At 45.2% G+C, this 14,439-nt stretch overlaps 1 protein-coding gene across 8 annotated transcripts in view; it reads left to right on the top strand.

Moving 5' to 3' along the window:
* The window catches only part of SPAG17 (sperm associated antigen 17), a 202,896-nt gene that overhangs the window by 49,534 nt on the left and 138,923 nt on the right, over positions 1 to 14,439 (top strand). For all 8 annotated transcript variants that reach the window (XM_075904849.1, XM_075904827.1, XM_075904833.1 and 5 more), the window contains exon 7: positions 5,564 to 5,745. In XM_075904849.1, the coding sequence (XP_075760964.1) occupies positions 5,564 to 5,745 (182 nt within the window). The remainder of the gene's footprint in view (positions 1 to 5,563; positions 5,746 to 14,439) is intronic.

The following is a 14,439-nucleotide window of genomic DNA, read 5'->3' on the forward strand; positions in this document are numbered from 1 at the left end:
AGATTCCAGGTTTTAACTAGTTTGTAAATTTCCGTTTCTACACGCTTTACCCATCCACTCATGATTTTTTTTAATTACAGCATTTTAATTCCTTTCTCTGTTCAGCTGTTAAAATGCTGAGATTCATATCTTAGTTTTATGAGCTTTTCCCTTTTTTGGGCTCATGAAGTTTTCTGTTTATCATGAAATGTAAGAGTGGAATATTAATCCATTTCCGTTTAGTTCTGTAATGTCAGGAATTAACAAAAAAAATGGACTGGAAGAAAAAAACCCTGCACCCCACCTCCTGGCCCACTGCAACCCTGCTGGAACCCCGTCTTCTCTTCTTCCCCTCTCCTCCACCTCCCTGCTGCCCTCCTGGATCCCCATCTCCTGTCTGGCTCTCTAATCAATCCTCCCTTCCCCTACTCTCGGGGCCCTGAACCCTCCCCACATACATACACACACCTGCCCAGGAACCCAGCCCTCTTGTGCTGTGTCCTGAAAACCTCACCCCTGCCTGAGACCCAGGTGATTCTCCCTCCCCCTTTGGCTGAGGAAGGGGAACTCTGGTGTTCCCAGTGCCCGTGTCCCCAAGTCCCTTCCTGTTTGGGGCAGGAGAGCTTTATTAAAATTGGAATTGTGATCCCATTTTAATAGGCTTTGTTTTAAATAATATACCGTTAAAATTAAATTAAAAATTGTTATGGCCTAAATTTATCATAACCTATTTAAATAACTTATGAATTAAATTTAAAAATTAAATAGAACATGTGTCCGGTCAACTTTTAAAGAAATTCTACCAGTTCATTGGTGTAAGTTGCTGTGTAAGAACCCAGAACCAGCGTTTACATCAGCAGTAGCTTCTTCTGCAGGTGAAGAGAGAATGTTTTTATCACTTTGGTTTATTCAGCTAGTTCAATTCAATGATTAGTTCATTCACCCTTGCAAAACTGAGAGTTGACGAAGCAGAAAAACTTGTTTTCCTCTTCTCTCAATAAAAAACTGGTTACGAGAGTGTTCTAACATCTTGAGGAACATGATGACTAGATTCGATCTGTTAAATTCACTAAGGATATTTCCTTTGTTTAATAAATGAATTTTAGATGCAAAATGTGTTTGGATACTTTGTTATGTGTCCTTCACATTTAAGGTAATTTTATTTCATACAAAAATTAAATGCTGATTTTGTTTATTTTAAATTGAATTTCTGTCCAGAGAGAAGTAGATGCAAATTGTATGTTTTTTAAAAAGTAGCCACCACTTAGCAAATAATAAATGGGATAAAACCTGTCTCTTACGTGTTCCTATTATACACCATTTTGTAATAGAATAAAAATGTAAAAATTAAGAATCTAATTACATGTAAGTTACACAATTATTTGGGCATTTATTTAGTTGGTAGCTATGCTGAGTGTATTCTCCTAGTTAGTAAATAGAAGCACCAAATTTGGCATAAAGGTTATATTAGTTGTAAATCAACATGTTTTAAAGGTTGCTAATCAATAAGATTCAACCATCTTTTAGGAAAATATTTTAAAAGTATAATTTAAATGATAAATGGCTCATTTAAACCAAGGTTTTCTACTTGCCGGTTTAAATCATGATTAAAATTAGAGATTTAAATCAAAGCTATTTAAATCAATCCACCCTACTTCAGAAGCTGTTTCATCCATCCCTGAAAGAAAATGCACAGGGCTGCATTCATGGAATAGGTCCTAGGCTACTGGGGTTTTGTTGTCTGGTGTCTGTCTTGTTCTGGACAGTTGAGCTTGGGAGTTGAAACAAAAGTTCTCTTAATCCCTTTGAACTGTCTCATTGTATAGTGAGGCTGATTCTTGTCCATGGACACCAAGAGTTGGACAGCTTATGTGTTGGGGTTGGAGTCTGATTATAAGGTGCTTCTAATAATAAAATCCCTTTGCAGAATGAGGAGTGGGACGGGACTCCAGTACTAGGTGATGTGAACAGCTACATGCTTTGGAAGTCTTTAACTGACTTGCTGTGGATGAACCTGCCATCCCATTGTCCTCACGTGGGGAGTCTCTGATGCTCTCCTAGGAGATGAAAATGTCCTGGAGTGCGCCCCTACCCCTCAGGAAGCCGCACAGCTGCATTTACACGGACACACTCCCCAGACAAAAAAAGCGGGGGGGGGAGGGGGAAGGGTGACACGGCCAAAACATTTTTTGCTTGGGGGTGGCAAAAAACCTAGAGCCGGCTCTGAAGATAAGTGTAGCAGTCGGTAGATTCCCAGTATAAAGTGGTGGAAATTTGTCCATCATTTAATTGTACTGTAGTGTCAAGGAAGTGGATTTCTCATGTGGACTGATCCAGGCTGAGGTTGATGGTGGAGTGGAAGTTGTTGAAAGCCCTGTGAAATTCTTCAAGGGTCTCTTGACTATGGGTCCATATGATGAAAATGTCATCAATGCAGCATAAGTAGAGTAAGGGTGTTAGGTGACGAGAGCTGAGGAAACGTTCAGGGTCAGCCATAAAGACATTGACATATTGTGGGACCATGTGGGTGCCCATGGCTGTTCCATGGACCTGAAGATACAAATTGTCTCTGAATCGGAAGTAGGTGTAGGTGAGGACAAAGTTGTAGAGCTCTGTAACTAGGTGTGCAGTGCCCTCATCGGGGATGGTGTTCCTGATAGCCTGTAATCTGTCTTCATGTGGAATGTTGGTGTAAAGAGCTTCTACATCCATGGTGGCTAGGATGGTATTTTCAGGTAGATTACTGATATTTTATAGTTTCCTCAGGAAGTCGGTGGTATCGCGAAGGTAGCTAGGAGTGCTGGTAGCATAGGGTCTGAGAAGAGAGTCAATATAGCCAGATAATCCTGTTGTAAGTGGGCCAGTGCTTGAGATGATGGGTCATCTTGCATTTCCAGGTTTGCGTATCTTGGGTAGCAGATAGAAAACTCCTGATCGGGGAATGGTGTGGGGGGGTGTTAATGTAAATTTGGACCTGAGCAGCTTCAGGGAGTTTTATGAGCAGTTGTTTCAGGTTTTTTGGTATTCTTTAATGGGATCACAGGAGAGAGGCTTGTAGAATCTGGTGTTAGTGAGTTGTCTGGTCGCCTCCTATTCATAATCTGTTCTGTTCATAATGACTGCAGTGCCCCCTTAGTCAGTGTCTTTGATTATGCTGTTAGAATTGTATTTGAGGCTGTGTATAGCATTGCATTCTACATGACTGAGGTTATATGTTGTTGTTTGCTAACCATGTTGGTTTGAGCACATTTGCAGAAGCAGTCAATGTAGAACTACCATAGAATGTTTGGGAAGAGCATAAAAACCATAATAATCAGATATCTTTTGTTGATCAAAGACCTTAACCTTTGTAACAATAGGATGAGATTGTAAGAGAACAGAAGGTTTAAATGAGAAGAACTATTAATACTTAGGGGACAATATGCTTTGGAATCACAAAGACAAGGAGGAATGAGGGCAAATACCAAAGGACAGAACTTCTGATCTGAGCTATTGTCCCTCTACCTTAAACATAGGATGTATCTGACAAAGAAGTACCTAAGCTGTGGAATAGATTTTTTTATGCATCTCTATTTCCTAAACATATGGATCATAAATATGAAAAGGTTGTGTTCACTGCTTCAAATTTATGTAAATAGTTGTTTTGCTACCGTGCCACTCAAGATTCAATTAGTAATACAAAGGGCCAAGAAGCAGAGCAAATTGCCCCATTTGTTTCACATGGTACAGAGAAACTTTCACATGTGTATTAGTGAGATATGTTCATTAGGGGGTTTGGAAAACATTCCCATGGATGAAATAAATTGTTGCCCTAAGTTTGTTTTCTCTAAGACTTGATATTAAACTGCCACATTGCTTAATCAGAAGCCTTCTCTGTGCCTAAGGCAAACATTTGAAAGGTCAGAAACTCAGTATTAAGAGGTGTCAAACAGCTCCAGGTGCAAGCCACGTACCCTCACTGCACTGTGTCATACTCAACATACAAATATATGTACCATATACTCAGACCTAATTTTCAATTATTTCTTTGGTAACAACCCTTGAGAAATTCCAGAAGATGGAAGTGCCTAAGGCCTTGTCTGTACTTACTGGAGGATTGACACTCTATCTTCCAGGGTTCAGTTAAGCAAGTCTAGTTGTCGTGAGGCATAAGGAAAGTTGACGGGAGAGTTTCTCCAGTTGACCTCCCACTGTGGGGCTGCCACAGAAAATCGATGTGAAGTACGTTGACTCCAGTGACACAATTCACATCGCTGGAGTTGTATATTTTGAATCAATTTTTTTCTGCCAGTGTAGTCCTGGCCTTAGTTGAGGAAAGATAGTTGTGGGTTCTCCTCATCACTGCCACAGAATACCTGCATGGCCTTGGGAAAGTTTTAGAACAATTCCATTGCCATATTTTTGGGATCATCAACTTTAGGTACTTCTGGGTCACTGAAGTTATAACAGGAATAAATGTAGCACGAGGCCTGATTTTCAGAGGTGCTGAATATCTAGAACTCCAAATGAAATCAAGACATTTGCAGCTGCAGATTCTCAGCAACTCCAACAATCAGGCCATGAACCCTGAGTGAGGTTGCAGAGATGGCGTTTAAAAAACAAACATTTTTTTTCTCATCATCTGGATATATTTGAAATTTGATCATTACCATACAATAAACATGGAAACCTACACTGCCATTTCTACAATCACATTTCACTGATGAAATGCACTTTAATCTCTCTTTGTCGTAGTTTCAACATCTATTAAATGGGGATAACAACAGTTATCTATCTCGCATTGGAAGAACGGTTACTAGTTTAGGCTCAAAGTATTTTGATAAATATAACCTTAGGGTATGTCTGCACTACATGGCTCCGTCGACAGAGCCATGTAGATGAGCTTTGTAGACATAGCAAAATAAAGTGGCGATTTAAATAATCACCGCTTCATTTAAATCAAAATGGCTGCCGCCCTGTGCCGATCAGCTGTTTGTCGACTCAGTGAGGTAGTCTGGACGCTCGGTGGTCGACATCAAAAGCCTTTGTTGACCGCCCCGATAAACCTCATCCCACGAGGCATGACAGGGCAGTTGACAAAGGCTTTTGATGTCGACCGCCAAGCATCCAGACTACCACGCTGAGCCAACAAACAGCTGATCGGCACAGCGCGGCAGCCATTTTGATGTAAATGAAGCGGCAGTTATTTAAATCGCCGCTTCATTTTGCTATGTCTACAAAGCTCATCAGCATGTCTCCATCGACGGAGCCACGTAGTGCAGACATACCTTTAGATTTTGGGTTTCAGGCATTTATTTGTTTTTTCTTCAAGTGCCATATCCTATGAAGTTTTTTCCCTCCTTAAATTTTTTTGGGTATTTACAACATTATGTTGGGCTGGACCTCACATATTTTTCTAGGAATTTGTTTAAGAATGGTCTTTTTTTTTTTTTAAAACAACACTTAGAAGAAAACAGACCAACCTGCAATTCATTTTTCCTTCTCAATATTCAAGACATAGGTCTCAGACTCACTATTCCTATGTGAGAGAAAGATATTTGGATACAACTATGCTATAATCTGTCTAATAACTATGCATTTGTAGTTGTAGAAGCTGAACAAAAGAAGAAAGCTAAAGCTATCAAGGACCTGGAAACATTCTGGAAATACTTGGAGCCAGTTCTGAACAGTGGGAAACACGGATCAACTCTCTTTGATGTTGCCAGACTTCATCACGTGGTAAAGGAAAATACCTTTCCTCCAGACTGGACTAACAGTGAAATGATGGTTAGTAGTTTCCTCTTTCACAATGAGCTGCACATTCAGTTTTTATAGCATTTAACACCAATTTAAGTACAGTGGAGATCTGAGTTGTGTGTGTCTGTAAAACCCTGAACCCCAGACTAAAGGGTTTACAGAACATACAAACTATACCTACAGAGATTGTAATTTCCTTGAATGAAAGCCATTTATTTTCTATGCCTTAAAAACTTGCTGGGTGTACCTATAGAGTTTCTATGTTTTTTGAACCAATGCGTCAGTGAGTTTCTAAATTGGGCCATGGCTACAGAGTTTGTAATCTCCTTGCAATATAATACTAAACTAATGCATTGTGTGTGTGGAAGCACTTCATTAGAGGTTCAAACACTGGTAGTGAACAATTCCAAAATTACAGTGCCAGCCCTTTCACAATAGATCTGGGTCCTAACTGTCATTGACAGCAAATGAAAATGAGGGAAATATTTTTTTAAATGGAATGTCTGTGCAAGCGGCTGTTGAGATATGATGTTTTAATGCAGTGTTTCTCAACCTTTTTTTTAATAAGGTACCCCTTTTTCAAATAAAAAAATTGTAAGTACCCCCAGTACCTACAGTTTTCAGACACACGCATATTTTTCTACTATGGCAACACATTTGTTCTTCTTCGAGTGGCCCCGTGGGTGCTCCACTCTAGGTGTCGGGTCCGTCCCGGCGCCACTGATTGGAAGATTTCAGAGCCATACCGGGCCGGGCCGCGCATGCTCTCTGCGCTGCTGGTCATTCGCGCCCTTTCCAACGGTCGCGGCTCGGCCCCCCCGCCAGTTCCTCTCAACCGTCCTCGGTTGCTGACGGAAAAGGCGATCTCTCTGCGGTCGCTTGCCTTGTTCTCCTTAAAAAAAAAAAAAAAAAAAAAACCATTAGTCTGTAAATAGTTTGACCCTTTCCTGTAGTTAGTTAGTTATTAGTCTTTGTTTAGTTAGTTAGAAAGGAAACAGAACATAGTTAGTCAGTTGCGCGCTGAAGCGCTTTTTACTGGTCAGTTTCACCGCCATGTCCGGATTACCCGGCTTTAAGCGGTGCGGACAATGTAAGGAGGCAATGCCTGCTTCTGATGGGCATAGTCTCTGTTTTCGTTGCTTGGGGGAGTCTCATATCCCAAGCAAGTGCGCCCACTGCTCTAAATTGACTCCGAGGGCAAGAAGAGACAGGGATCTCCGCCTCAAACTTCTGCTCTGTGACAAGGCTCTTCAGCCATCAAACCCTCTGCAGCAGGAGTCTTCACAAACCCCAAAAAGAAGGGCATTATCTCCTTCAGCAGCCGGAGCAAAAAAGAAAAAAGCCTCCCCTGCCCGATCCCTGCCAGCGGTCCCTCTCCCCCCGGTGAATCAGGGAGACCGGGGATCGGACAACAGCCGCTCCGCGGCTAAGTCAATTTCTCAGCCGCGATCTGCAAAACAGGGCAAGCATCGCACTGCGTCTGCCCCACCGCCAGTCTCCCCTCTCCATAGGGAGCACGAGCGGGATTCGACCCCTTCGGGGAGTAAGCGGCCTCGGCTAACAGCGCCGCCGGATAAGTCATCGTCCCTGGAACGGCGGGACATGCAGGGGTCAGCAACGGAGTCGGCTGCCCAAGCGGTCACCGAAGCGGTGCCGCTTACCGTTCCGCGGGAACGCGCTCCTTCGGCACCAGACAGACGGCACCGGGAGAACCCGGCACCGCAGAGCGAGGACCCGGTTCCGTCAAGGCAGCCGGCACCGGAACCTGTCAGCGGCCCCGCAACACACCCGGTGCCGCAGGAGTCATCTGCATCGGCACCGAGAGAGTCCTCGCAATCAGCTAGACTGCAAACAGCCTCTCCCTCCTCTCATGAGTCAGGCTCCCCATCTGTTAAGGAGGTTTATCGCAGCACAGCATGACACTCTGCAAGTGCTAAAGGGCATTCATCAGTCCATGCAAGGGCATCTGGGAAGTCGATCCCTAGGGATCATTCCTTGTCTCCCTCTCCTGTGCATTCAACATACTCTTCCCCACCTCAGTATTCGGGATCGGGGAGAGAACCTTACTATCCAAGACATAGGTCCTCACGTTCCCCGCAACGAAGATCTTCCCACTATTACAGAAACACATCTCGTTCTCCGAGTTACTCTCCTCCAAGGTCTCACCATACTAGACATGGTAGCAGATATGCATCCAGGAGACCATCCCCTGATTCTGTTTATCGTTACCACAGGGGTTATTACACGGGGAGGCAGGACAGATCACCGTCCCACTCGTGTTCGTGTTGTTGCCGTCGGTCATCTTACAGACGCCATTCACAACCGGCCTCTGAGCATCGGCGCTCGCAGTCACCCAGACCACCTCCTAGTGCCACCTCAATTTCGGTCCTGTCGGAGCCTGAAGAGGGCCAGATATCGGACACAGATGATCGGCCTCCGCAAGCTTCATCGCAGGATGCTCAGTCTTCTTTCCCCGACGACGCGGTTTTTGCTATGGACTCCTCACCACCAGATGACACCAGAGAATTTCAGGACCTCTTTAAAAGGGTAGCACAATCACAGGAGGTTCAGTTAGCGGACGTGAACGTGAAGCAATATAAATTACTGAAGAATTTGCACCCTAGACAGCAATCCAAGGTAGTTTTACCGCTGGACGAGGCAATTCTGGAACCAGCCACAGAAATTTGGAAGACGCCGGCTTCCACTACTCCATCCTGCAAGCGAGCAGAAAAGAGATACTTCATATCTTCGAAGGGTGCTGAGTTCCTTTTCACTCACCCTCAGCCAAACTCGTTGGTTGTGGATGCAGCTCTTCAAAGAGCTAAGAACCCGCAAGTAAGAAACTCGGCAGCAGACAAGGACGCAAAGAGATTGGACATATTCGGCAGGAAAGTGTACTCCTCTTCAACTCTTCTCCTCCGGATTGCAAATTACTCAGCGTTGCTCTCCAATCATAGTTTTGACAACATTGCAAAATTATCGGAAATTGCTCAGCGAATTTCCGAAACGGACAAAGTACTTCTCCGAGCTATACTGCAGGAAGGCTACGCATGTGCCAGAGCAGGCTTGCAAATCGCCATGGATGTGGCGGACACAGCGGCTCGATCAATCGCAACAGCAGTTTCCATGAGAAGAGCTTCATGGCTTGCGACCGCTGCCGTACCGAAAGAATTACAGTCTAAGGTCGAGGATCTTCCGTTCGACAGAATCAAGCTGTTTGCGGAGAAGACGGACGAGGTGCTCCACACGGGTAAAGATTCCCGGGCTACCTTACGTACCCTCGGGATGTATGTTCCACCTTTCCGTCGTAAACGCTATTTCCCATTCCAAAGACGTTACGATTACCAGTTCCGCAGACAACAAAACCGTCCATACGATCAGAACCGGTCCAAGCAAAGGACACAGCGCAGACGCCCTCAGCCACCCAGGGTGAATAACGCAGGAGCACCCAAGCAGCAAGTTTGACTTTCAGGTCAAGGGCACGCCGGTCGTTCCAGTAACAGTCAGAGGCACCACTCCCATTTTCAAACATCGGTTGCGACCCTACTGCCATCAGTGGGTGGCCATATCATCGGACAGATGGGTGTTGGAAGTGATAAAATTCGGACTCACCATCCCATTTACATCCCTCCCTCCTCCTACCCCTCCCACCCCGTCCCTTTTCAGGGACCCTTCTCACGAGGCCCTCCTAAAACAGGAGGCCTATCGCCTGTTGGAAATCGGAGCAATAGAAAGGGTCCCAGACCAATTCAGGGGAAAAGGATTTTATTCAAGGTACTTCCTGACTCAAAAGAAAACAGGGGGTTGGAGACCCATACTCGATCTACGGGAGTTAAACCGTTATCTGCGAAAGCAGCGGTTCAAGATGGTGACTCTGACTACAATAATCCCTTCTCTAGACACCGACAACTGGTTCGTAGCCCTCGACCTCCAAGACGCCTACTTTCATGTGGCCATACACCCGGCGCACAGACGTTTCCTGCGATTTGTTATAAACAACAAGCACTTTCAATACTGTGTCCTCCCGTTCGGGCTGGCTTCAGCTCCAAGAGTCTTTTCAAAGACGCTTGCCGTTGTCGCCGCCCATCTTCGTCGTCTCGGAGTCATCATATTCCCTTACCTGGACGACTGTCTCATAAAGGGAAGGACGGCACAAGAGACAACTCGAATGCTTTCAAAAGTCATAGAGACTTTCAACTCACTCGGGTTGATAATAAACGAACAAAAGTCCACGCTAATTCCAACACAAAACATAAAGTTCATAGGAGCGGTTCTCGACTCCTGCACGGCGAGAGCATACCTGCCCACGGACAGATTCCAGGCAATAAAAGACCTGGTCAATCTTCTCCAAAAAACCACAACAATCTCAGCACATACTTGCCTGCGATTGCTCGGCCACATGGCGGCGGCCACCTTTGTAGTCCCGCATGCACGTCTCCATTTAAGGAACTTACAGCACTGGCTGTCAACGGTGTATGTCCCCATGAGACACGACATACGCAAGTTGGTTACTCCTCCATCCCATGTACACAGGTCCCTCCGATGGTGGACGAGCCCATTAAACATCCTCACGGGAGTACCGTTTCACCAACCTCAGCCATCGGTTCAATTAACATCGGACGCTTCACTCATCGGATGGGGTGCTCACATGAACGGGGAGCGCATCCAGGGACAATGGTCTCACACCGAGAGGCGTCTTCATATCAACCAGCTAGAGTTGAGGGCGATCTTTTTGGCATGCAGACACTTCCTCCCCAGTCTGAGAGGCAAAACAGTCAGAGTGTTGACAGACAACGTAGCGGCGATGTACTATATAAACAGGCAGGGAGGGGCAAGATCACGTTCCCTATGCGCAGAAGCGGTACGATATTGGAACTGGTGCATACAGAACAACATAAGCATAACAGCGTCATACTTACCTGGCATAGCCAATGTCATTGCCGATTCCCTCAGCAGATGCTTTCCCACGGACCACGAGTGGGAGCTGAGGCTGGACGTACTCCAGGGAATCTTCTGCAGATGGGGAACACCCCTGGTAGACCTTTTTGCGACGTCTGTCAACAAAAAGTGCCGCCTCTTCTGCTCCAGGGCGGGGATCGGCAAAGGATCCCTCGGCGATGCGCTCCTGACCAATTGGAAAAAGTCGCTACTGTACGCTTTTCCACCAACAGTCCTCATTCCCAGAGTAATAGAGAAAATCAGGACGGAGAGGGCGACAGTAATTTTAATAGCACCAGCCTGGCCGAGGCAGGCATGGTACCCATTCCTACACAGGATGTCACTTCGACAGCCATGGCCTCTGCCCTTGTATCGAGACCTCCTCTCTCAAGATCGGGGGGCTCTTCTTCACCCCAAACTAGAAACATTGCACTTGACAGCGTGGCTCCTAACTGGCTTACGCTAGATGAAAACCTCTGTTCAAGCCAGGTCAGGTCCATATTGATACATAGCAGGAGGACATCTACGCGAAATACTTACCTGGCAAAATGGCGTAGATACTCTCTCTGGTGTCTCCAGAATAACGTTCAACCATTGACTGCTCCTCCACAACACATCCTCGAGTACATCCTTCATCTCCGAAATGCTAAGCTTTCTCTGGCATCCCTCAGAGTTCACCTAGCAGCCATCAGTGCCTTCCATCACCCGATACAGGGTTATTCGGTGTTCTCTCACCCGATGTTAAAACGATTTCTAAAAGGTCTAGCCAATATGAGCCCACCTCGAAGGCCGCCTCCTCCGTCGTGGAACCTCGACCTGGTACTCGATACAATTATGTATCCCCCATTCGAGCCTCTGGCATCTGTATCTTTACAGATGCTAACCATGAAGACCGTCTTCTTGCTCGCTATAACTTCAGCTCGTAGAGTTAGTGAGTTAGGGGCGATAATGGCAAACCTCCCTTTACTTCTTTCTCGAAGGACTTGGTAACGTTACGTTTACACCCAGCGTTCATACCCAAAGTAGCTTCATCATTTCATATCAATGAACCGATCGTCCTTCCTTCCTTTTACCCTAAGCCACACTCCTCAACGAGGGAAGCCCTGCTACATACACTGGACGTTAGGCGGGCTCTTTCATTTTACATAGACAGAACCCGTCAGTGGAGACGAACAGATAGACTTCTAATATCGACAGCGAACCGATCTAAGGGTACTGCACTTTCCACTCAGCGCATTGCCAAGCTTATCACCCTGTGCATTACCACATGCCACTCCATTCGGGATAAACCCTTGTCTTCGCAGCCGCGAGCACACTCGACTAGAGCAGTGGCGACATCTACAGCCTTTGCCAGAGGAGTTCCTTTAGCCGATATTTGCAGGGCAGCCACTTGGGCTTCCAGCTCGACATTTATGAGGCATTATGCTATAGTTCAGAAATGGGGGGCGGACCATTCAGTAGCTTCCGCTGTCCTTTCAACAGTAGATCCTAAGTAACCCGGAGCGCTCTTAGTTCCGACTACTGCTTTATAGTCACCTAGAGTGGAGCACCCACGGGGCCACTCGAAGAAGAAGGGGAAGTTACTCACCTTGTGTAGTAACGATGGTTCTTCGAGATGTGCCCCGTGGGTGCTCCACGTCCCGCCCTCCTCCCCGCTCCGGGTTGTTTTCTGTCTTTATCTTCCAGAGACCGAGCGGTGAGAGGAACTGGCGGGGGGGCCGAGCCGCGACCGTTGGAAAGGGCGCGAACGACCAGCAGCGCAGAGAGCATGCGCGGCCCGGCCCGGTATGGCTCTGAAATCTTCCGATCAGTGGCGCCGGGACGGACCCGACACCTAGAGTGGAGCACCCACGGGGCACATCTCGAAGAACCATTGTTACTACACAAGGTGAGTAACTTCCCCTTTAAACAACTTAATTGTAGCCGGGTGGTTGATGAAATTTTTGCGTATAAAAAGTAAAAAATAATAAAGCACTGTAAAACTGAAAACAAAAATTTGGTTTTCTCCAAGTTTCAGTTGTGTTGATGTACCCCCCCCAAGACTTCTCTCAAGTACTTCCAAAGGGTACTTGTACTGCTGGTTGAGAAACACTGTCTAATGCACATTCCACTTTGTCTCTAGTGGGTTTTTTCCAAATCATGCTTCAAGTGCATACACAATTAATTATGACCACTGATCCTCCTTCTTAAGGACTAATCACTGACTAGGATCCCACCAGCACTTCTTTCATCTGCAGCTCAGAACTCTTTTCCCAAGTTTCTTGTCTTATTCTTGTGCAGATTGAATTTTCTTTTTCTGTTCTTCATTTCTAGGATTTCCTTTCTGCCTGTATCCTCAGCTCCTCCTCCCCACTCAATCTTTTTTCCTTCTCTTCCATTTCCTTTCAGAGCAACATTGACTCTGTTCAACAAGGTCACTTAATCCTGTACCACATGGAGGATCTCCCTCCCCACGGTACCACTTCAAATACAGCAGAACTCAGCATGGCTGCAGTATAAACAAGGAAGTACCCTTTGCTAAAAAGTAATTTTATACCCTACTCTATTTTGGCAAGGAACAGTGAGAAATAATAGAGAAAGCCCAGGCAGAGGCAAGGTGTTCCTACTCGGGATCTTTACCATGTCTAGGGATTCACTGTCTCCCTGTTCATATTAGATGAGGGGGAAAAAATCCTAAACTACCCGAATACAGTCCATAATTTCTCCCAGTTTATTTGTGGTTTATAATAATAGGGTTAGAGGACAGACTATTTCCTCCCAACGCTTATATTAATTGATTAAATCCTGCAAATAAACCATCAGTGACCTAGTAGGTATCCCCAAACCTGAAGGGGTCAATTCTACAGTGGCTTCTAAGGGTGCATGTACACTGCACCATTATTTCGAGATAACTAGCATTATTTTGAAGTAACAGTGCGAGCATCTACACAGCCATTCCATTATTTCAAAATAAATTCAAAATAACGGACAGCATATTCCGAAATCTGTAAACCTCATTCTACGAGGAATAGCGTCTATTCCAAAATAGCTATTTCACTCCACTGCTGCTATTTCAAAATAGCCCCTCACCGGGGCCGTTCTAAGTTATTCCTCCCCAGTGCCTCCTGGGGCCTTTAAATCGAGATAGCACGTCTACATTAAGGAAGCCTGCCTCGGACTAATTTTGAGGCTTCCCTGCAGTGTAGATATGCTATTTTGGAATAACTATTCTGGAATAGCTTATTCCGAAATAGCTGTGCAGTGTAGACATATCCTAAGACATGCCTTAGAAATGTCTCATTGTGGAAACCTGTGGAACTGCTATTTGAAGTTCAGTCCACATGGCATTATTTTCTTCACGTGACTGAGATTCGATGTCCATTCTGGGAGAACAGTTCTTCAGTCATTCAGTTAAAATCCTCTCCTTTTCATCTTTTTTATGGATCTGTTGTTCCTTATAATTAGGGTATTCAAAAGCATATTTGCTGTCAGTGCTGCCACAAAGGGAGAGAAAAAATACCTGTACTGGAGTTCTCTGAGTAGATTGAAACTATCAATTTATGTTCCTCAATTTCTTAGAGACCAAGAGACCAATCAATATAAGCTCTAAAGAACTGGGGAGTGTTTGTAGAGCTTTAAAGAAATTCATAGAAAGGACACTGAAGCACTTAGGACCATATCATACATCAGATATAATATCCAACTACAGTGTATTTTGTGCCCATGTGACTCTGGACAGCCCTTCATCCCTTTAATGTTCCTAACTTCCTCTGTGAAGTCTTCACTGAGGTTACTACAGCTCTGAAC

The sequence above is a fragment of the Pelodiscus sinensis genome, chromosome 1 (genome assembly GCF_049634645.1).
Source record: "Pelodiscus sinensis isolate JC-2024 chromosome 1, ASM4963464v1, whole genome shotgun sequence".
NCBI classification, from domain to species: domain Eukaryota; kingdom Metazoa; phylum Chordata; order Testudines; family Trionychidae; genus Pelodiscus; species Pelodiscus sinensis.